This window comes from Ixodes scapularis, unplaced genomic scaffold (genome assembly GCF_016920785.2).
Source record: "Ixodes scapularis isolate PalLabHiFi unplaced genomic scaffold, ASM1692078v2 PGA_scaffold10__122_contigs__length_95168666, whole genome shotgun sequence".
Taxonomy (NCBI): domain Eukaryota; kingdom Metazoa; phylum Arthropoda; class Arachnida; order Ixodida; family Ixodidae; genus Ixodes; species Ixodes scapularis.
Window position 1 is genome coordinate 88,242,153 of NW_024609836.1, and position 21,093 is coordinate 88,263,245.

General features: G+C 50.0%; 1 protein-coding gene across 1 annotated transcript; it reads right to left on the reverse strand.

The window, feature by feature from the left end:
• Positions 1-532: 532 nt before the first annotated feature.
• LOC115319322 lies at positions 533-21,069 on the reverse strand. Its single transcript, XM_029979231.4, has 9 exons — positions 20,716-21,069; positions 18,906-19,032; positions 17,156-17,292; positions 16,850-16,976; positions 13,582-13,715; positions 11,556-11,670; positions 8,578-8,717; positions 3,671-3,788; positions 533-1,154 (listed from the first exon to the last, which is right to left on the reverse strand). Exons 1-9 carry the CDS (start codon positions 20,780-20,782, stop codon positions 905-907), a joined length of 1,215 nt encoding a protein of 404 aa, XP_029835091.3. The 5' UTR covers positions 20,783-21,069; the 3' UTR covers positions 533-904.
• Between the last annotated feature and the right edge of the window lie 24 nt (positions 21,070-21,093).

The window sequence follows — 21,093 nt, forward strand, 5'->3', positions numbered from 1 at the left end:
AGTGGGAATGGGCCCAGAGTCTCCATCCCGAGGAGTTGAAAGGAATTGAATTGTCCGAAACTCTAATTCCCCGTAATCGAATTGGAATGGAATATGGGGGGGGGGGGGGGGGGGGGGGGCGCATTTCGCAGCACTGATTTGCATTCACGTACCTTCTACTGATGGTCAACAAGTTACTTGCACTTCCTGTAATAAACTTGGGGGTGGGGAAATTTTCGACTTTTTTTCTTTCTAGTCTTATGGAAAAGTAACGCAGTTAGAATAAAAGTAAAGATAAAAACACATTTTTTGTTGTAATAATTACAACGGTAACTTCCCTACTTTCACCCGAAAATAAACCGACCATAACAAATAATTTTCTAAGGTATTTTCCCTAAGAGATTTTACAGGATTCCTGCAAAAAGTGGGCTTCAGCCAGAACAAAGAAATCTCTTACGACGCGGACAAGCTATAGACAAGGACATACGTAAATAATTAAAGGTTTCACCCGCAGGTATGACGCGCAGTTAAAGCAAACAGAAGAAACCTTGTCTGTGCACAAAATGACCCACTTTTATTGGACGCTTTCCGCTAAATCCTTTTCGCACGCCTATATCCACCCATCTCTTTCTGACTAGTTTTGAGTATCAAAATTAATTCCGTCCAATGACCGGATCGCAGGCGCAAGGCCGGCGCCGATGCGACGCCGCGGATGTTTTCATTCGCGCGTTCAGATCGCCGGCCTTGCGCGTGGGAAGCACACTTGGGGAGCGCACCCCCGCGCGCTCCCCAAGTGCTTCGCTTTCTGGTTTCTGCGCGCGCGCTCTGCCCGTGGTGTGAGCAAACGTCGACTTTTAGTTTGTAGACGGAGTGTCGGTCTATAAGGGGTGCTTTGAGTATCGCTGGTTGCTCTCGAACCGACGTTCTAATTCAAATACCGGAGAAGAGTCTGCTTCACGGGAAGCAGCGCAACGCACAAGGCTGACAGCGTGACGAGGATGGCGGGGGTCGTGCTGAAGCCGCTGCCGCCGTAGCCGTCGATCTTGGGCCGGGGGCATCTGAGCAAGTCGAGCTCGATCGCGCGAAGATCGTACAGGGCCTTCTCGGCCGCGCTTGCAGAGGCAGGGCAGTCTGAGCCCGCCGCCAGTTCGCACTTGAGCGTCTCTTCTCTTATCCTGTTGAGGAAAAACATGGTTACTTGCCGCGGTGCGCACCATTACGCTGCACAGTTCTACACAAACACTGACCGTGCTTAAATTCAGCGGGCTTACGTCCCGTTACAGGTCAGCGGACGGTGCCCGTGTCGTACTGTGACGTCACGTGAAGCCATGACGTCGCGTGACGCCGTGCCATCAGGTGACGCTAAGTTCCCGCTAAATTTGACGGCGAAATGTATTACATTCGCGCGCTTTTTTTCATTGTTTTTTATGCGGACTGTTTCGTAATAGGAGAAAGCATGCGCATTTCTCTGCGTGGGGGCGTTGCGACCCAACTTTTCATAAAGGACATATGCAAACAAAAATTTCTTTTAAACAGCCTAGATGAAAAAAAGGATGTCATAAAAACGGGCGCCGTGCGGAAGTTTCCACACTAACTTGCGCTGTTGCTGTGACGTGGGGGCTTGACATAGGTCCACGTCATAGCGTCCTGGGCTGTTGCTATGAAAACCCCCGCGCGGTGTCCGTTTTGTCGATAACGTTTTTTCTGCTTAACTTATACGGCGACGGTGAAGCGTGGCGGCGCACAGCTTTACCACATGACTAATAGTAGGCATTTTTTCCTCGGGCTCCCGCGGGCTCCAACTACAAATTCGTTTCGCGCCGTAAATATAACTCTAATATTGTTTTGTTGTACATTTTTCGACAAATTTTTTTTTCACTTAGGGTGTTGAAAAATCATTAACCATTCCACTCTATCAGGGTGGGTGGCCAGCGAAGCTGTTTAGCACACGACACAGACCCGCCCCGAGGAGCCGGCGGAAAGTAGACACGCGCGACGGGACCGCCACCCCGGGAGAGCGGAAGGAAAGGAAACTATAGTACGCAAGCGCTTGGAACGACGACAAAGAGAGGGCGGTGCGAGCGTAGACATGGCTGACGCAGATATCGCACAGCTGCAAATCTTTCAGGAACTTTGATTCACTGCCTAGAGTACTGATCTTGAAAATGGTGCCTATTGATAACTAATCTACTTAATAGACATATTGCGAATTCACCGAAGCATCAAGGAGAACTCAGGGAATGGTGTTCCACGTGCCACACGTGCCGGCGTCTGCAGCAGTATCTGTTCTGAAGCATAAACCTAAATAAAACAAATGGCATCTTGCACGCGCGTTCGTCAAAGCTTTATTTTGGCTATTTACTTCGAATCTTTTATACTGGGAAGTCTTGCGCGTGCGGCGCATGCAGCGTTGCGAGCGTGAAGTTTTTTAATCACGTACACGAAAAAAAATATATATATACTTTTTTTCTGTGGGACTGTTTCGCAAGGCTCACTCTTACAAAAATTATCAATGAGCTTCTATTGAGTTTCTTATATATTCTATAGGAATAGATTAGAAACTCAATTGAAATTCATTGACCATTTTCTAAGGGCAGTGGTTTTCTGTTTAGTCCCGTATGGCAACTCGACATCGGGGAAGTTTTCTGGTGTCTCTTTACACCAGCTATACCCAGCGATGAATCGCTAAGCACCGCGTAAAAAAGAGGACACCAAAGAAGAACCCTGTTGGGAACTATTGTGTGTGTGTTAGGCACTTTAAACTGGGTCACTATGTAACGGGATACCACATAAGGAAGCTAGTCCTTGGAGCCGTACTCCCGATATTCAATGGGTCTTCGACGGACCCATTGCGCCCAAAAAAGCCCGAAGAGAGCGCGTTTTGAAGCAGTTGGCATTTGCTCCGAAAAGCAGAAAACGAAAGGCAGATGTGTTTGCTCTCCACGAGGACTGTGGGCAGACTGAGCAAGGTGAGTCGAACGGCTCGACTGCATAGCCACAGAAAGTTGACCTCGTACGGCCGCCCTACTGTGCAGCTCGCGACCGCCCAGCGTGGAACTTCCAGCGAAATATTTCAGAGCCCCATTATACAACCATAAGCGCTGTCATGCTTCAACGGAAAGGCCGATAAGACAGCGAGCGCATATCCAGTACGGCCGTGCTTTGACAGACGTGCTATCACGTACCTCACGAGCACCGACTGATTGCAAGCCCGCCCAACGTATACACCGAATTCATTTGCAAGCTTTAGCATGAGTTAGGTTGTTGCTGTTTGTCGTTCATATGGGACTATAGTGTCACGAATTAAGGCGACGAGAAGGCGAAAATTGAACTGAATGATAAAGGATTAATTGGCGAACTTGTGCCAACAAAAATAAGTAACGAAGAGCGTCGAGGCAGCAGAAAAGCGGGCGGCGATGCGGCGGCACTACAGAGCGCTAGCGAGACTGACTCGACAAGGTCGCGGGTAGCTGCTTATCTACCGTGCGTCACTATCTCGAAAGTTCGGCAAAAAAGGCTCGAGCGTCGCGCGCTCGGGGCGAGGATGAACTGGCACTTTCGGGAATAACAAAGCAGAGGGAAAGCTACGTCTGGTGAGAGAATGAACGGGAATCTTCTAGAAGACCGTGACCAAGCGTTGCTTTCTCGGCTCTGCGGGCGGCAATAGTTGATGAGGAAGTGAACTCATCACCTGCAGAAATCAGCGTCCCTGTCCGCTTCGGTGTCCAAGTTCGGATTAGGTTCCGGAATCTTTAACTTGCAGTTCGCCAGTGCCTTCTGGTTCAGGCACTTGTTCCACACTTCGGCGCCTGTTAAACAAAGAAGGGGGGAGAGGGCAAATGGTTTACCACCTGCGCTTCGGAAAATCAAAGATGTACAAAAGCAGCGCGGATTCAGGGCAGATATCTTGTGACTTGTTGCAGATGCAGCAAATGCTGATAGGACCAATGAGACAAGGTCAAAGAAGCACCATCATGGTGTTCGTCATATGTCTGCACGTCCTATCATCGCTGAACCAATCATGAACAGAAAAAAGCCTAGTGACTTGCGCTTTTGAAGTTGCTTGATCGGCCCCATTACCTCGTAGCCCCGGCTGCGAGTTGCACTGATGCCACATGAGCGGCCATTGTGATGGCCTTGCTGCTAAGTGCGTACCTTCTGGACACCGATCTCTACTATAAGGGGCTGCATGGCGCATTCAGCAGACACATTTGAAACCACCGGAAGTAAGCGGCTTGTTCCGGAAGTGAGCACTTGACAGGCTTTTCAACTCTTCCCAGTGCTGGTTCGAGAGATCCTGCTTGTTGCGGAGTAACAGTGCATGCGGACCCGAGAAGTCTCCTGGGAAGCCATTCGATGGGAAAATTTTGAGATCCAAGTTTATCAAGTGTGCGTATGTCCCACGTTCAAATGCCTTATTCTCGGGATTTAATCCAGAACGGGAGTATTAAAAACCAATCAAAGACACAAAACAGCATGGACCAAACTATCAAATGAATGAGCTAGGAAGCCCAGAGCACGTCCGACATCCGGGACAAGCATCAAACTTCCAGTGGCTTCACTTGCGCCAGGCTCGGAGAGGAGCTAAGCGAGTGCTTCTTGAGCATACATTTCACACCACCAAATTTGCATCCGCCCCCCCCCCCCCCCCCCCCCTCCGAAGCAACGGTGGCGGCACGGAACTTCTCAGACGGCGGCCCCTATTGAATTTTCCTCCGACCAGCATGCGTAGAATATACAGGCATAGGCTATCATTAGGCTATGGCAGAAGTCACTTGGGTCAACTGAAGTAGGCGAACTCACTTGGGCCCAAGTATCGCTAGGGAGCCCTTGAAATTCCGACCAAAAGCCGTCGAGCCGATTATGTTCGGCTTACCTAAAGCATCGGCGCCAGCATTTCCAGAACACCGGCACACGTGCACGAATTTACCCGCCCAAAGTGCAATAAATATCAATACCAATCAATATATTGTCACAAATGACAAGTGATGAGGCCATAATAACTGAAGAAACTAAACGTTTAATGGGGTGCGAACTTGTGCCCAAAAATAAAAAGGAAACAGAAGATAACAGCAGAGCGTCGCGGGCGTCGAAGTCGGCGAAAGAGCAGAGTCGAAAGCTGGGGCGAAACTGATTGTGGGTCGCCACGCGGAGCCCCTTATGTACTATCGGGGAAACATGAAATGCGAACAGAGGAGCGCGTGGCTCGCGGTACAGGCTGCGCCACCTGGAAGTGAGCCTAGGGGCGAAGGTGCATGGCCTACTCGATGTGTTCACGCCCTTCGCTCTGCGCTCCCCAAGCTTCGGCAGCGCGCCTCTTAGTACGATGAAAGCTATCACCACTACCTTTGTTATCTCAGCGCGCGGTGCGACGAAGCTCGCCGCACGCGCCGAGCGAGCAAAGATAGCGGTGATAGCTTTCAGCGCACTGAGAGGCGTACTGCCGAAGCTTGGGGAGCGCAGAGCGAAGGGCGTGAACACATCGGAGTAGGCCACGCACCTTCGCCCCTAGGCTCACTTCCAGGTGGCGCAGCCTGTACCGCGAGCCACGCGCTCCTCTGTTCGCATTTCATGTTTCCCCGATAGTACATGCGTGGGCTTCTCGAATAATCGGCGTAGAAAGTTCGACGCGTAGAACCACGGTAGAACATTCGGGCCTCGAACAAGCAACAGGATTCTCGAATTTACCAGAATGGTAAATTTTGGGAACATTGGTTGTATTCTCTCCCTCGAGCTCATTCAACAATCCCCCCCCCCCCCCCCCTCCCCCGCCCTCCGAGAAAAAAAAAAGTTATTTGTTTTCCTTTTTGATTACTGCTCCGCGGTCTTCCTTTTCCCGCCTGCTGCCACTGCAACAAATATCGCCCTGGATTCCCCTCGATCCGTCGCCGGTGCGCTTAGCTGCATCGTCCAAACACAACCGCAGACTTTCGAGCCGAAACCAACTCCGAAAATTGTATTAAGAAAGGAAAAGAAAACGGATTTTAGGTTTTTGTCGTTCCCAGATGCTGTTAAGGGTCGTTCACACACTTGCAACCGAGTACGACCGAGAAAGACCAGACCGGCTTTTAAGCTTCTTGCGACCTCTTAGGACCGGATGCACTGCAGCGGAGCCAGTCCTAAGAGCTCGCAAGAGGCTTAAAACCGGTTCTGGTCTCTCTCAGTCGTACTCGGTTGCAAGAGTGTGAACGGACCTTTATGCATGTCGGATTGGATCGCCCAGGCCGACGTACCAGCCTCGGTTTTCTGCAAGGAAGATAATCTTCTTTGCGCTCTTCCCTCCTAAGTTGCGAGGAGAGTCACGTTGAAGCAAGGTAAGAAGTGGAGAGGGTATAGGAAAGGAGGAGGCAGGCAAAAGTGGAAAGCGCGAAGTGTACGTCGGCCTTTATTAACGGTATCTGTCTTCTCCTGCAAGCGCTGGCAGGATTAGAACGGCGGAACGGGCTTTCACTTCTCCCGCTCCCAGCGCGAACTTCCCGCCTTTTTCGGCGTCTCGACAGCCTGGAACGTCTATACGCAGCCCAAGCACCACGGAAGGCATCGAGTGTGTGCTGGAGGCACAAAGCATCGGAAAAAAGACACCCTGCCGCTCTGCAGAAATAAACAAAAAGATGCGTCGCTCCCAGGAATCGAACCCTGGCTTTTCGCATGGAAGCCAGGTACGATAACCGTTAGGCCACGCGCGCGCTGCCTACTTGGCCGGCTGCGCGCGCGGCAATATCACCCTCACTTGAGAACGCGCGTGTAATACAACTTGTGAGGTCACTCGACTGTAGAACGCGAGAAAATATTAACGTTCGTTTTGGGGCTAGGGCACAAACATTAAACGGATCGATTATTCTTGTAATGGAATATTAATAGGCCGCTTAATGTATACGCGAAGTTTCACGATTTTTAGAGCTCTAGTAATTGCAATAATCAATTTACGAATAGACCGATCTCAGAGCCAGTTTTATTACGCCACCGCTGCCGCCATGCATCGTGGGAGATGTAGTCTTTCTGCACGCCCGACAACCCCGCTGAGGGCCTGCGCGAACAGAGCACGAGGCGGTTCGAGCTGTCTCGTGAACAGGCGTCTGCCTCCTATGAACTACAGTGATGGCGTCGTCGCGCATGCGCAGAACGCTTAGTGGGATCGGTCTATTGTGTTCATTCTCATCTGGCGTCCAGGCAACACTGCTCAAGTAAGCCGCACCATAATGCTCGTGAAATCGCGTGATCATGAACGCTCTCTCATTCCAGGCGCCCCCATGATCGCCCAAACTCGTCTCGCCGCGGTGCGATCAAAACCATGCCTGTGTCATTGCAGCATCATGCCTGAGTCACTGCAGCAAAGTGGTTAGGTGGGCTAGTTGGTTCATAATAACTGCAGAAAAGTGGTATAGGTGGGCTGGTTGGGTCATCTTGTCATGCATTGCAACAGATGCCCATGTACGCCTGTTCTACATGACATTAAGATTTTGGCTCGGTACCACGATAGAACTAGTAGAGAGCTGCATGTGGCGTTTGAAATCCGCGATAAGGGTGCAGACTGTGTAAGTGAAGCATCACTTGCCCTATCGAAGAAAGAGTATGAATATATTAGACAAGCAATGCATCGACACGGTGATGAAACCCATGTTGTTATAACAACATAACGACAGGACGATGCTGTACAACACCGTATACGGTGTTGTACAGCATCGTCCTGTCGTGTTTGTTCCTCTTCGTAGTCCATGTTTTCTGAGCTGTTTTCTCCATCATGTATAACGTCAACCAACTGGCCCAGTTCACCACTTTATTACGTTGTTGTGGGCCTATATTATGAATGTTTTTTTGTTTTGTTTTGTTTTTTGGTATAAGCAACAGTTGCGAGTACGCCTTGCGTTCGTTCACTTCTTCGTCTTTGTCTGTGTCTTCGGCGCTATAATTTTGTGAAGCCTGTGTCACTGTCATGCCTTGGGTTAGTAAAGCTAGTGGTGCCTCGCGCGAAGTCTATCACGATGCTTTGTCTCAATCTGTACGTAACAGCGGCGTGCGATTCCTTATTGCGGTAGCAAACGTCGATCTCTTTCTTGGACAACGGTGCGACGTTGGAGTTCCGCGGCACTGCAGAATGCCGAACAGGTTCGGTTCGTCCTCGCTTGCGTCTACTCGTCGTCTCTTTCGTGTTGATGCGCTTGGGAGACGAACGAAGCGCGGACATGTCGTCACGTGATCAATCCGACTCCGGATCAGTCCATCGTGTGAATCGGCTAATACCAAGGACCCTTTCCAAGCTTCAAAAATTTGTAAGGACCGAAACGGAAATCGCCATGGCAACAGATAGTGGTCAGCAAATCGCCTTGCGAGGTTATGGTCGTCTGTATGTTAGTATATGTTTGTGTCCCGCAAGCAGGCGGGGAAGGTAACGACGCTGCTTTTCCAGAATCCAGCGACTTTAGTCGTACAAGGGTACAGTCACCCTCCGCTCAAGACACACAGGGTATGCCGAGCCTGGAGCATCTAATGATCCATCCACAGCCAATGAGGTTGCCGCTTGCAGATAAAAAGGCCGAACAACATCTGACAAACAATTTGCTGAATAAAAGAAAAACAAAACAAAAAAGAAACACTTACCTGCTCGAAGTTGTTCGTTGCAAAGGGAATCAGGGATTGACCGAAAGCCATCCTTGAGGGTATACAGATATTTCTTTTTCTCTTCGGGGCATCGCTCGATCTGCACGTTCCTTGTGCAAGTAGGCACGGATTTCGCGACTCTGTAAACATCATGCAAAGAACACGAGAGCGGCTCTGTAAGGGACGTTCACTTCTGGTATTAGTAGTTGGTAGCTCCTTTGTTTGTTTACTCGGGCGCAATATTTTTCAAGAAGAACACATTCTCTTGGATATTGGAGTGAAACATAGACGGCATCAATGAAATACTGAAATTCGAATGAAAATCTACCCACAGTGAAGGGATACAACAAAAAACAATATGGGGCTGGCGGGCTACCTTTCGGGTCACCCGCCCCATATTGTTTTCCACCCATTGAAAAGCGTGAGTAAACAGCCGATTAAAAGTCTCCTGTAACCCGAAAATGTTCAAACGCCGGGCGCACAACGCGCATTGACGCGGCGGCCGGAAAACTGGGGATAGCTATATAGGAACCAGAATGCACCGCGTCAGCAGTGGCGTTGCGCAACTCCTGGTGTGATAGGTCTATGTTGCCGTCTCGTTTTACAGCGGAAAGTACGCTTGAGACGCCACGCATGAAGGTCGGTCTAATCCAACCCAGAATCCGGTCATGCGGGAACGTCCGGGACTCGGAAGCGTCATTAACAGTTGCATATTGCGCGTTCCGAAGACTGAATCCAAACTTGAAAATGTTAAACTTTTCAGGACCCGGATTCTGCAGTAACCGATGAGCCGAAAGCGGTCCACCCTCCTCGCAAACCGTTATCATGTTGTTTAAAGCAGGAGAAACATGAGCGGTGAAACTGGTCGCCGCGCGGCGCCCGCATGACTCACCACCTGACGATACGCGGCGATATTTGTGGATCCAAAACACATGCACGGAAATGCCCGCCACGCGACGCACATAGTTGCTGGGCCACCATTATCACCGAACGTAGAGTGACTAACAGTGCTTTGCTTTAAAACGCGCTATGTATGCCCAAAGCATAAACTAAAGTATTCCGACCGAAAATAAAACCGACGCATACGTTCTCATACTGCCATTATATTACTATTAACGTAATAATGTAAAAAAAAACAAAAAAACATCACCCCAAAAAGTATGTTCACAACACTAGCGACGCCGTGTTAATTTCGGTTCAGTATCCTTTTAAACGACATGATTATAGCTATCACCAGCTCGCTTGCGCACTTAGTCTTCGCGGAAACCGCGTCGGGGAATTATCGCTTTTTGGGAACATTGGTTGTATTTTCTCCCTCGAACTCATTCAACAATCCCCCCCTCCCCCGCCCTCCGAGAAAAAAAAAAAGTTATTTGTTTTTCTTTTTGATTACTGCTCCGCGTTCTTCCTTTTCCCGCCTGCTGCCACTGCAACAAATATCATCATGGATTCCCCTCGATCCGTCGCCGGTGCGCTTAGCCTGCGTCGTCCAAACACAACCGCACACTTTCGAGCCGAAACCAACTTTCAAAATTGTATTAAGAAAGGAAAAGAAAACGGATTTTAGGTTTTTGTCGTTCCCAGATGCTGTTAAAGGGGTCATGAAACGCTTTTCCAACTTTTTCCTGTTTCGCTTTCCTCCTCAACTCATAAATCGCGCATTCCACCAAACAGTTCAAGAAGACGAAAAGAAGGGAGGCCCCTCTCGCTCGGAACCTGGTTTGTGTAATCCCCGGACACATCCATTCTCCCCCTAGAAGATTAGCCCGTCGCTCAAAACTCAGACAAAGGTTTCTTTCCCTAGCCCGTTCACCCCTAAGCTGACAGTGCTGTGGAAGCTACGTGCTCCTTGGGCTAGCCACACTTTTGCCACGTAAGCGTGGCAAATGTGGCTGCAGAAAATGAAGTCAGGTGATGAAACGGAGGTGGCTGATTGGTCCGGCAAGCGCGTAGCTTCCACCACAATGTCAGCTTAGGGGTGAAGGGACTAAATGAGGTCCGGTTTTGTGTGACGTCAGTTTGGACCCGATGACACGCTTTTGGGACCGCGGATGTATCACAGTGAAAAGGCAGAGAGGTTACGAAGGGGAGGAGGTACGAAATAGTCCGCTCTGTTTTCAAATTTTCGCACTGAATGTCAGGCTTTTGACTTTCTACCTTTTTTTATTTGGCCCACTGAACGATGTTCTATTAGTAAAATCCCAATCTAAAATGATTTATCCCAACCCAAAAATCGTTTCATGGGCCCTTTAAGGGCCGTTCACACACTTGCAACCGAGTACGACCGAGAAAGACCAGACCGGCTTTTAAGCCTTTTGCGACGTCTAAGGACCGGATGCACTGCAGCGGAGCTGGTCCTAAGAGGTCGCAAGAGGCTTAGAAACCGTTCTGGTCTCTCTCGGTCGTACTCGGTTGCAAGAGTGTGAACGGACCTTTATGCATGTCGGATTGGATCGCCCAGGCCGACGTACAGCCTCGGCTTTATGCAAGGAAGATAATCCTCTTTGCGCTCTTCCCTTCTAAGTTGCGAGGAGAGTCACGTTGAAGCAAGGTTAGAAGTGGAGAGGGTATAGGAAAGGAGGGGGCGGGCAAAAGTGGAAAGCGCGAAGTGTACGCCGGCCTTTATTAACGGAATCTGTCTTCTCCTGCAAGCACTGGCAGGATTAGAACGGCGGGGCGAGCTTTCACTTGTCCCGCTCCCAGCGCGAACTTCCCGCCTTTTTCGGCGTCTCGTCAGCCTCAAACGTCCATACGCAGCCCAAGCACCACGGAAGGCAACGAGTGTGTGCTGGAGGCACAAAGCATCGAAAAAAAGACACTCTGCCGCTCTCATCCCTTCGGTGGCTACGAGAGACCATATCCTGGAGTTTTCAGGCGAGGGACACTAAGACGATGCCACAGATTATGCACGCTTACATTCGGCAGGGCCGGAATCGAGCTCTACACGATGCGTTGCACAGGGTAGGAAGTGCACTTACTTGCATCCTTCGGCGAGCTCATCTGCACCGCTCGGGAACATGGGCAATTGCCAAACTCTAGGGTCCGGGACACTCCAGTAGCAATTGCGGAACAGGTCATCCTCGCAAGCGTACTCTTCAGAGCAGAACAAATCACAATGTTCCGTTTTCAATAACAACGTCACGTGACCTATGCACCAATTCAGTTTCCCCGCTAAATTTAGCGGAAAAATTGACATCCCATGACCCATACACCAATTAAGTTTCCCCGCTACATTTGGCGGGAAAACACATGACGACCTTAAAATTATTGATTCATCAACAACGTATCGACGCTAAATCATGGCAACGTAATTTCAATATCAGATCACCGTATGACGCACGATCGGTGCAATGTCAATCCATCGTCATCGTCATATCGTCGAATAAGCAGCACAGCCACTGATCTCTACTGTTGTAGGCTGGATCGCGGATCTGGAGCCCGTCGGTGTCGCCACCGGCGGCCATTGCTTGACACCAGGCAATACACGCAAGTCTATGGGAGAAACGCTCAAAGGTAAGAATATTGAAGCATGTACGCTGTGCTCGGAGGCGAGTATTTTATGGTGCGCTACGATCCTTATATCGGGTGTTTGGAGATCGGATCGTTATTTCTCAAGTGTTCGGTTGCCAGATGCCGATTCAAAAAGATCAAACGTACCGGAGCGCCTACGGCTGAGCTGGCAAGCTTGCTCTCGTAGTGGAGTGAACAAAGAACCTTGCCGTCAATGGGACCGTCCTCGGGGAAGCCCAGAAGTTGATGAATGGCAAAGAAGTTCCATCTCGACAGCGGCTTTCCGGCAGCGTGAAAATTCCACGTAGCAAAGCCTTCGAGTTTGTCGTCTGCTAAACACAACTCAACGAAACCGCCACCGACTCCGCGCTAACTCTAGGTAACTCTCGCCTCATTGAGCTGCACTACACTTTTCGCCCAGCGGAGTCACTCTCGACCACAAAATATTTATTTTTAAGAACTGCGAAGGCCGTCAGTTTTAATGTTTGTACACAAGCTATTTGGCGGGCTTATCGAAAAGCAGCCAAAAAGTTTTATTGCCGACGACAGCTTAGAAACGGGGGAGACGCACTTTTTCTCGTTCTTCCCATAGAGTCCCATGCATTGGCTGGTGTCAATCAATGGTGCCGGTGGCAACACGCAGCCCCAGCTGCCGACGCCACGGTCCACGATCCAGCACACTACAATAGAGATCAGTGAGCACAGCTGCCGCTGTATAAACGCTTTACGTCGTGTGATCGGCACGCAATTTTGTTCCCATAACTTTTACCCCAAACCGGCAGGATCGCCACGTCCTACAGCATGAAGCTCCAGTTTCTGTAACGTAATTTCTACTGAGTCTCCAACTTCACCGCACACCTTTAAGGCCCGTTCACACACTTGCGACTGGGTACGACCTAGAGAGATAAGACCTATTCAGACCTCTTAAAATTTCTTAGGACGAGAAAACACTGGCACGCCGGCGCCGTCTATGTGGTGACCCTGGAACTGCATTTCACAAGTGCGAAGGTTTTGCGGGATTTCCGAGGTCAAATGTACGTAATACCTATGGAAAGGCTCGTTTACAACGTTGACAAAAGTTTTTCGAGCCAAGGAAGAAAAGATAATGAGCGAGAGAAATAGAAAATATGCCCGATCGCCAAGTTTCCACTGCTAACACATAGATGGCGCCAGTGTGTCCTCTCGTCTCAAGAGATATTAAGAGGTTCCAAGGCACACGGTTCTAAGAGGTCGCAAGTATGTGAACGAGCCTTCATTCAACTTCATTCACTCACGAACTGCTCCCACCCCCGAACCACACTGTCCTCCTCCTCCCGCGTTTTCCGGTCACGCCTTTGATCCCTTCGCAACTCCTCCTACGTGGTCCACGTGGCTCCCTTTCTTGACGCTCTTGCGCCGCTACGTCGACGGGTGTCGTGGCGCTCGGCCAAGCGTTCCAGGAACAGAAGTTCGTGTGAAAATCTGCGACGTCGCGCGATACGATGTCTGACTTACCGGTAGGTCTCCGACAAATCGACGTGTCCATGAGAGCGTTGATGTAGTTTTCCACGGCCTTCCTGGCCCTTTCCGCTTTCTGGGGGCAACCTGCACCTGCCTGCAGTGCGCACTGGAAGCTCAGCGACCGGTTTCTGCAGGAACAGGAACACTCATGTTGCGAAAGCCTTCAATAAGCACTCCGTCGGTCAGTGTACATGCGCGTACCATTGGCTTCTACGGCGCGTACTCTATAGCTGCGACATTTAAATGCACTCTCAGTGTCTTTCAAACTGCGCTGGTAGTATACAAGCCACTCATTGCTTCGACACTCCCGTAGATTGCAGCAATTGGCTCTCCCAATATACTCTGCGCGAGAGCAGTCGCTCCAGATCTCGTGCACATGCGGAGAGCCAGTCGTCGGCTTCTTGCGCAGAAGTTGCTGTGACGCCAGAACGACACCGAGCTCTGATTGGCTCTGTTTGGAAGGGTGGTGGGGAGACCTCAATGCTAGATGTCTTGAGGTCTACCGACACCACGTAGAAGACAAGGCCATAGTGCTGACATTTTTTGCGTTACCAGCGAAGCCCGAACGCTGGGCACAGATCGGTAACAAGTGCCGCGTCAGTGCTCGGCTTCAAGTCAAGTTGGAGCCGAACGTTGACGCAATCGTCATGTCCAATCTGTGACCAGCTTTGGCCTTCGCTGATGATGACATCTCTATCAGCACCACGGCTTCATTATCTAGGAAGTGTTGGGTCTGTCAACTATTTTTTTTCAATCAACCAATAAGAGCTTGTTCTGACATCATCGCAACAACTGTGCAAGAAGCAGGCGAACTTGCGCTCCACACAGGCTTCTTGCACCTGATGTCACTTCTGGTTAGCCTCGAAATCGAAACCAACATTGTCGCCTGCCATCGGTGCCTTGTCGCCATGCTGGAGGCACTTAGCGTCTTACAGCGGCAGCAGTAGTGCCGTAGAGCCCTGGCGTATGCCTCGCTCGCGTTTGAAGCTAAAGCATACTGGGGTCGGGCTGTGGATGGAACACAGGTCAAAACAAGCGTGACTTTTGTTCAACATCCTCGAACGGCACTTCAATGCGCGCCCGGAGTGCCGTCACACGGCATCGGGCGCCTCGTAAGAGTGCCGTCGGACGGCGAAAGATGCGTGGTCTGCTTATCATTTGCTGTGACTGACAAGACATTTAGTGCCGCTACCTACACGGGAAATCAATGGGGATTGAGCGTAGGAGTAAACTCGAGACTGGGGATACGGACAAGTTTGTAGCTACGATTGACACTTTGTCCGTGTCGTTTTGTGTTTGTCCATTGTCCGTATCCCCAGTCTCAAGTTTATGCTCAATTTACACCAGCTAGCCTGCACCCTCACCATTGCTTCATCACTGGGGATATTATGCAAAACTGTCAGTACCGATACCGGTCCTCCATCTTTTTGACTGGCTACACAGACGAAGACTGAAGCCGCCGCACAAGTACTTTCGTCTGCTTTATATGTCCGAGTCAATCGCAAAGAGGTTCCTCACCTAGCATGAAGTGCAGTCCAAAAACCTTTAGGTCGGTCGAAAGTTGATTGTGCCGACGTATCCGTAGGAGCCATTTATGACGCCGTAGAACCGATTGCTCGAGCCTCGCCTTGTGCTGGTTCTACTAATAATTGCAGGAATTTTGAACAAAGTATAAAAAAAACAAAAAAAAAACAAACACAGTTCTGTTGGCCGTAGCTCCACTTTTTCGCCGACTTTTACGGCTGGAACAATTAAAAACGGTGCAACTAACCAATTTACACCTGGAGTGATCGGACAAACTACAGCGCGAACACGGCCCCCAAAGCACGCAAAACACAGAATAAAGCAACAAATGCCTCCAGCATGGATTCCGGCGAGATTTTTGAAGCGGTATAGAGAGCCTTGCGTCATGGTCTCGTGCAAAAACCATGCAGTCATCGAGGGCAGAAGAAAGTCAGGGCGTCACTTCTAACGTTCACGTTCCTTGCTTCGGGAGTCGTCGTTTGTCGTTCTTGTCGGCCAATGCCTCAATCGCATTGGCCGTGGAGCGTTAATCAGATGCGACCCGCCCTGCGTTGAGGTGTCCGTGATTACAGGAAGTATTCACCGGCGTCGCTCTCTGGGTCTGTGGTTGCTGACCGCGGTCCTGGCGTGGAGTTTCCTCTCTAGTTTGGCAACGCGCATTCCACACCATCAAAACTGCGGGGCATGGCAGCCTGTGTGTGCCACGTCGCATGCGCGGTGACCGGCGCACTCAACTATAGCGTCCAGTGTACACCTACTCCCCATGCTCCCCGTTCACACCCTTGCAACCGAGCACGACCGAGAGAGGACAGACCGGTTTTAAGCCTCTTGCGACCTCTTAGGACCGGATGCAGTGCAGCGGAGCTGGACCTAAGACGGCGCAAGAGGCTTAAAAACCGGTCTGGTCTCTCTCAGTTGTTCTCGGTTGAAAGAGTGTGAACGGACCTTTAAAGGCCGACGAACAACCAGACAGGAGGAAACCCTTCCTCAATTCCTCCTTTCCATGTGAGAAGGAGGTAGACCATCCTCCTTTCTGCGGGGAGCAGCTCTGAGGCCCTTTCGTTCGGGGAGAGGAAGAGAGAAGAGGGCGAGAGTGGGTGGAAAGAAGGAAACCGGGAACCGGTTCTCTGCCTGGCTGAAGACGATTCTGTAGGTCGGCCTTTAAGCTGAAACTAGAAGCTCCGCCTTCAGCGCAAGCTTTCTGCCCTTGCTAACACAAGTGTGAAAGCGCAGGCACGCGCAACCAGAGCACATACGGAAGTCAGCGAGCTCGCGCCGAAGGCGGAGCTTCTAGTCTCAGCTTAAAGCCCCGTTCACACATATGCGTCTGGCTACAACCGACTGAGAAAAGAGCGGTTTTTACGCCTCTTCTGACGTCTCATGAAAGGTAGCAAGAGCTTTAAAAACGGGTCTTGTCTCATTCGGTCGTACTTGGTTGCAAACGTCGACGAAGTTCGCCTGCTCCTTGCGTATCCCGTGCGTTTGTTTACCCTCCAAATACGCCCAGGTGATTTTTTTATCCCCCACCTTTCCGCTACCTGAGCCAATAATTAACGAAGTGCTTGTCTGCCTCATCGCGTGTTCTCAGTCCGTCCTCTTTTTTCGTCCGTTGATCGGCGTGTCCCTCCTCGCGTCACGAAGCGCCAAGAACTTGCTCGCCATGAAGCTCTTTTATGCGTGCCGAAAAATGAACCCCAAAACCCGCGGTTGCTCAGACATATATTCAAAGATGGGTTACCTGCATAGGCGGTCTCCTGTAACGTCCAGGGCGCCGTCTTGTTCGAGCTTGTTCAGCCGCTCCTCGACGTTCTTCTTGCATTCAGCGAAGACCTTCGCATCGAAACAGTCTTGCCAGATGTTCAGGTCTACGAGTGACACACGCACAAACAGGCAGGAGAAGGAAGTGTTTTAAAAAGCAAATGCGTTTGTTCACAGATGCATGCCGTGAACACTGCACGTGAGCATGAACCGGTGTTTCGGTTGTGCACACGCCAGCGTCTCCGCTCCTGGTGGTGGTTAAACAAAAAATGCTGGTTTCTCTTACCGTCCTCTAGTTCGCTGCCGCACAAAGATTCCTGGGTTAATTGCAAGCCCCTTATTTCTTTCTTCAGATTTTCGTTCTTGTCAGCGCTACATCCTTCGAGCAACGTTTCCACTCGCTGGGTGACGTCTTTCAGGGCGCTGGGAACACAATCGTGCAGTGGACGTTAAAGGTGTATCCACACGACGGACCAAATTGCTGTTTTGGTCCGCGGGCCGCGCATCACGTGATCTTACGTCACCGCTTTTCGAGGTCCGCCGGCGGTCCGCGGCCCGCGCTTGTGAGAAATGCCAAGCCAGTTTTCTCGCCCGGACCTTGGCGGCGGACCGCGGCGTTTTTAGTATAATTGAAGTGCTAAGTCTGGCAACAAGCTGACTTTTGTTTGGATTGGAATCCAAATCGAAAGTCGTGTTCTTTTGGCGCCAACTGTTGAAGACGAAGACGACAAACCTTTTGTTGTGCGACGATGGCGGCATGGTGCAACGATGCAACTTTTTACTTCATTGCGCTCGTGGAGCGATTTCCCGCTCTGTGGGACAATAGATGCATGCCCTTTCCGGTTCACTTAAGTCCTCCTCGTCTTCAATAGTCAACGCCAAAGCCACCGCGGCCAAAAGTCTCTTTCGTTCAACCTCCATCTTGGCTCCTTACAAATAGCCTCAAAGCAGCTCGTTGCACGCGTTTGGCGGAGCTGTGAGGTCGAGGGTTAGACCGGCCCGTTCACTCTGTCGTCTGCTCTTTTGGTCCGCCGTGTGGATGCTCATTGCACCCGGGCGGCCCGCGGGCCGCGCATCACGTGATCTATCGGTCCGCGGCCCGGTCCGTCGTGTGGATACACCTTAAGCGGTATACTTGTTTTATTTGCGTAAAACTTATTTTCGGTTCTGCGAAAAAGAAAAAGAAAAAAAAAACGCGTTCTTTTAGTAAAAAGATTTTCGGATGCGATAAACTACTTCGACTTGTATACACTATAACGATACCTTAATCCGGGGTCAGACTGCTCACACATCATAGAAAGGACAGTCTTCAAACACGACTCGCAGCAACCCAAGCAGCACGGATTTTGGCCAAGCACTAACCAATGTCTGGCGATGGTCTTTTGGCCAGTGGCCAGGGAATGGCCATTCATTGGCCAATGCTTGGCCGATGACTAATGGCCAGTGGCCATTGCCCAATGGCCAGATAAAGGCCAGTCACCGTCCAGTCTTTGGCCACTGCCTGGCCACTTGGCCAAGGACCATTGCCAGCCATTGGCCGATGACTGGCCAACTCTGTGCCGCTTGGGAATATCCGTGGTTCGAATGCCGCGTGCCAAGTTTCCTCTTTAAACTCGTTTCCGTGCCGCATTCGATTTGCGTATCTCGCGGTGACTCGCGTTCGAATCTGTGTGCAGGCTGTCTTTTGTATAATGTATAAGCAGTGTTACCTTGGCTCAAAGCCGGGGTCACACTGCTTATACATCATACAAACTACAGTCTGCAAGAGTCGAACGCGAGTCGCCGCGAGATACGCACTTCGAATGCCGCGTGGCAATGAGTTCCAGGAGAAACTTGGGACGCGGCATTTGAACCCCGGATATTGCTGTGAATCACGCTTGCAGACTGTCTTTTGTATGACGTATGACATGTGGGACTATGGCTAGAGTCATTCAATGCGATCACTTGTCACGCGTCTGTGAAGATTTTCGAGGGGAATATATGCTTCAACGTCCTCGCGACCTGAAGTTGAAACAAAAAGAAAACTGTGTACTCACTCGCAGTCCCGTTGCAGTATGTATGGGGTGTTCAGTTGTCCCGTTACCCTGAACTTTAGAGAGGAGATGACGGGCGAGTAGAGCTCGTAGAATTTTCGAGGGTCGCACTCTAGTTGAACGCAAGCGCCTAAGAGTGCAGAGTGATGAACGCCATGTTAGAGTAGCCTTTCGTTTTTTTTTTAATTGTTTTTTTTGTTTATAGTACTGCAAACCTTTCTGTCAACGCAGAAGGGAACGAACATTTGGAAGAAAACAAGAACACGTTCAAGCATTCACATAGGCGTCATCATACTTGTATTGGGCTGGGTGGTCATCCCTGCAAAATATGGAACACTAATGGCATGCATATATTACCTAGGGCGCCATTCGTGTAAATTTACCTCGAACGACTTCATATAAGTTTAGCTGACGGTCCCACTAGATAAGAAATCCATTCTAATATTGTTTTGAAAAAAAAAAAGAGGTATTTGACGACATTGTTTTTGAAACCATATCGTTGAATAGTCCTGTAAAAAAAGGTTCGCGAGTTCTGGCGAAACGCACAAAAAAAAAAAAAACAGAAAAAAAACAACAGTCAAACACGGCAAGCCATATACGATGCTAGAAAATGACAAAACTAAATGCACGATAAAATCTGAAAAAAAAAATATATATATATATATATATGTGTGTGTGTGTGTGTGTGTGTGTGTGTGTGTGTGCACAGGGCTAATGAGAGGGTGAAAAGTCATGCTCATTATCCCTGTGCGAACTGAACTTTTTTGGTGTTGTTGTTGTCTAGTCATATTTTGAGTTTAGTTATTAGCTGAGATGTTCCTACAATTCACCGTGATTTGTTGTATCGCGTTCTGCAGGAAAGTGAACTCGCCAGTCCTTTGTTCAGAGTGTGCGTCCTCTCGGAACGTCGAAGTGGAGGGCACGAGCACTTTCGTTTCATCTATCCTTCTCGTACAAATGCTAACCATTTTAAGTGCGTATATCTTTTCTTCGCTTTGTCAGTGAGTTAATTTCTGCCTCACGCGTCACACTGTAGAGACAAAATATAGGGGCCAATATCCAGAAAACTATACATCAGAGGGCAGAGTTTTCCATTTTTCCCATTTGAGAAACTGGATATTTCCAGTTATTCAACCCTACGGCGCTCGCGCATTAGAATATCATGAGGCAGCCAGCACTTGTACGCAGTTAGACAAGCGTCACCATTAGCACGCCAAATCACCATTAGCACGCCGAAGTTTCCTTCTCAGAAACAACCACTTCTTGCTACAAAAAAGTGTAAAAGCTACGCACGCGTCTACAGCCCAGTGACTCGGCACTTTTTCTGTGACGTCACACCGCTGCGGTGGCGCTGCTGTCGGCACGGCACATGCGCAGACGTCTCGCTAGAGCGAATCGATTCTAATCTTTAGGCCTAACGAAAGCGTCGCACGGAAATGTTCGAATGACAACTTGGGAAGCCCAGGACGTAGTGACATATTATGCTGACTCGTTTTGATTCGTCAGTTGCCCCTCATTGCTCTGGCCGGAAAATGACGGAATCTCACCAACTGCGGAGCAACAAAGAAATGTTCGGGGACTGGCTGCACCCGTGAGCTCCCCAAGCTGTCAGCGAGTATAGCGATAACCGCCCACGACGACCACTCACAAAGGTGCGGGTTTTTTGTTTCTTCTTTTATTTTGGTAACGAAAAGTATCATTTTTGTTTTCTGAAGAAATTGGCTAATTCCTAACGGATGCACTTGAAATGTAGCGACGTAACTTAGAACTCGTTGCTCCCATTTATGGGTTAGGATGACCAATCAATACTCACCTTGCTTGACGAAAAGAACGAAGAGAAGAACAGGCGCCGTCGCCCAGGACGAGGTTAGACGGACCATTTTCAGTCGTCCTAATTTCGACCCCTCCCCTTACGGCACGAAGTAGTATCTGGTTCTCCGTCGCCGTAGTGGCCGTAGTGCCTCTCCGTTTGTAAGGTCGCCGATAAGCACGATACGGGCCGAATCCCGCGCACGGAATCAATCCACGCTGCGTGCCGATAAGAGCGAGCGAACACACCGGGTCCAAAGTTCCACCGGCGCCCGGCCCCCAACGGCAAAACTCATAAAACACGCGCGTTCTTCTCAAACACACGCGGTTACCTCACCAAGGCTATAGTGTGCCTCGATTTGATAGAGTTCGTAACTGCTCG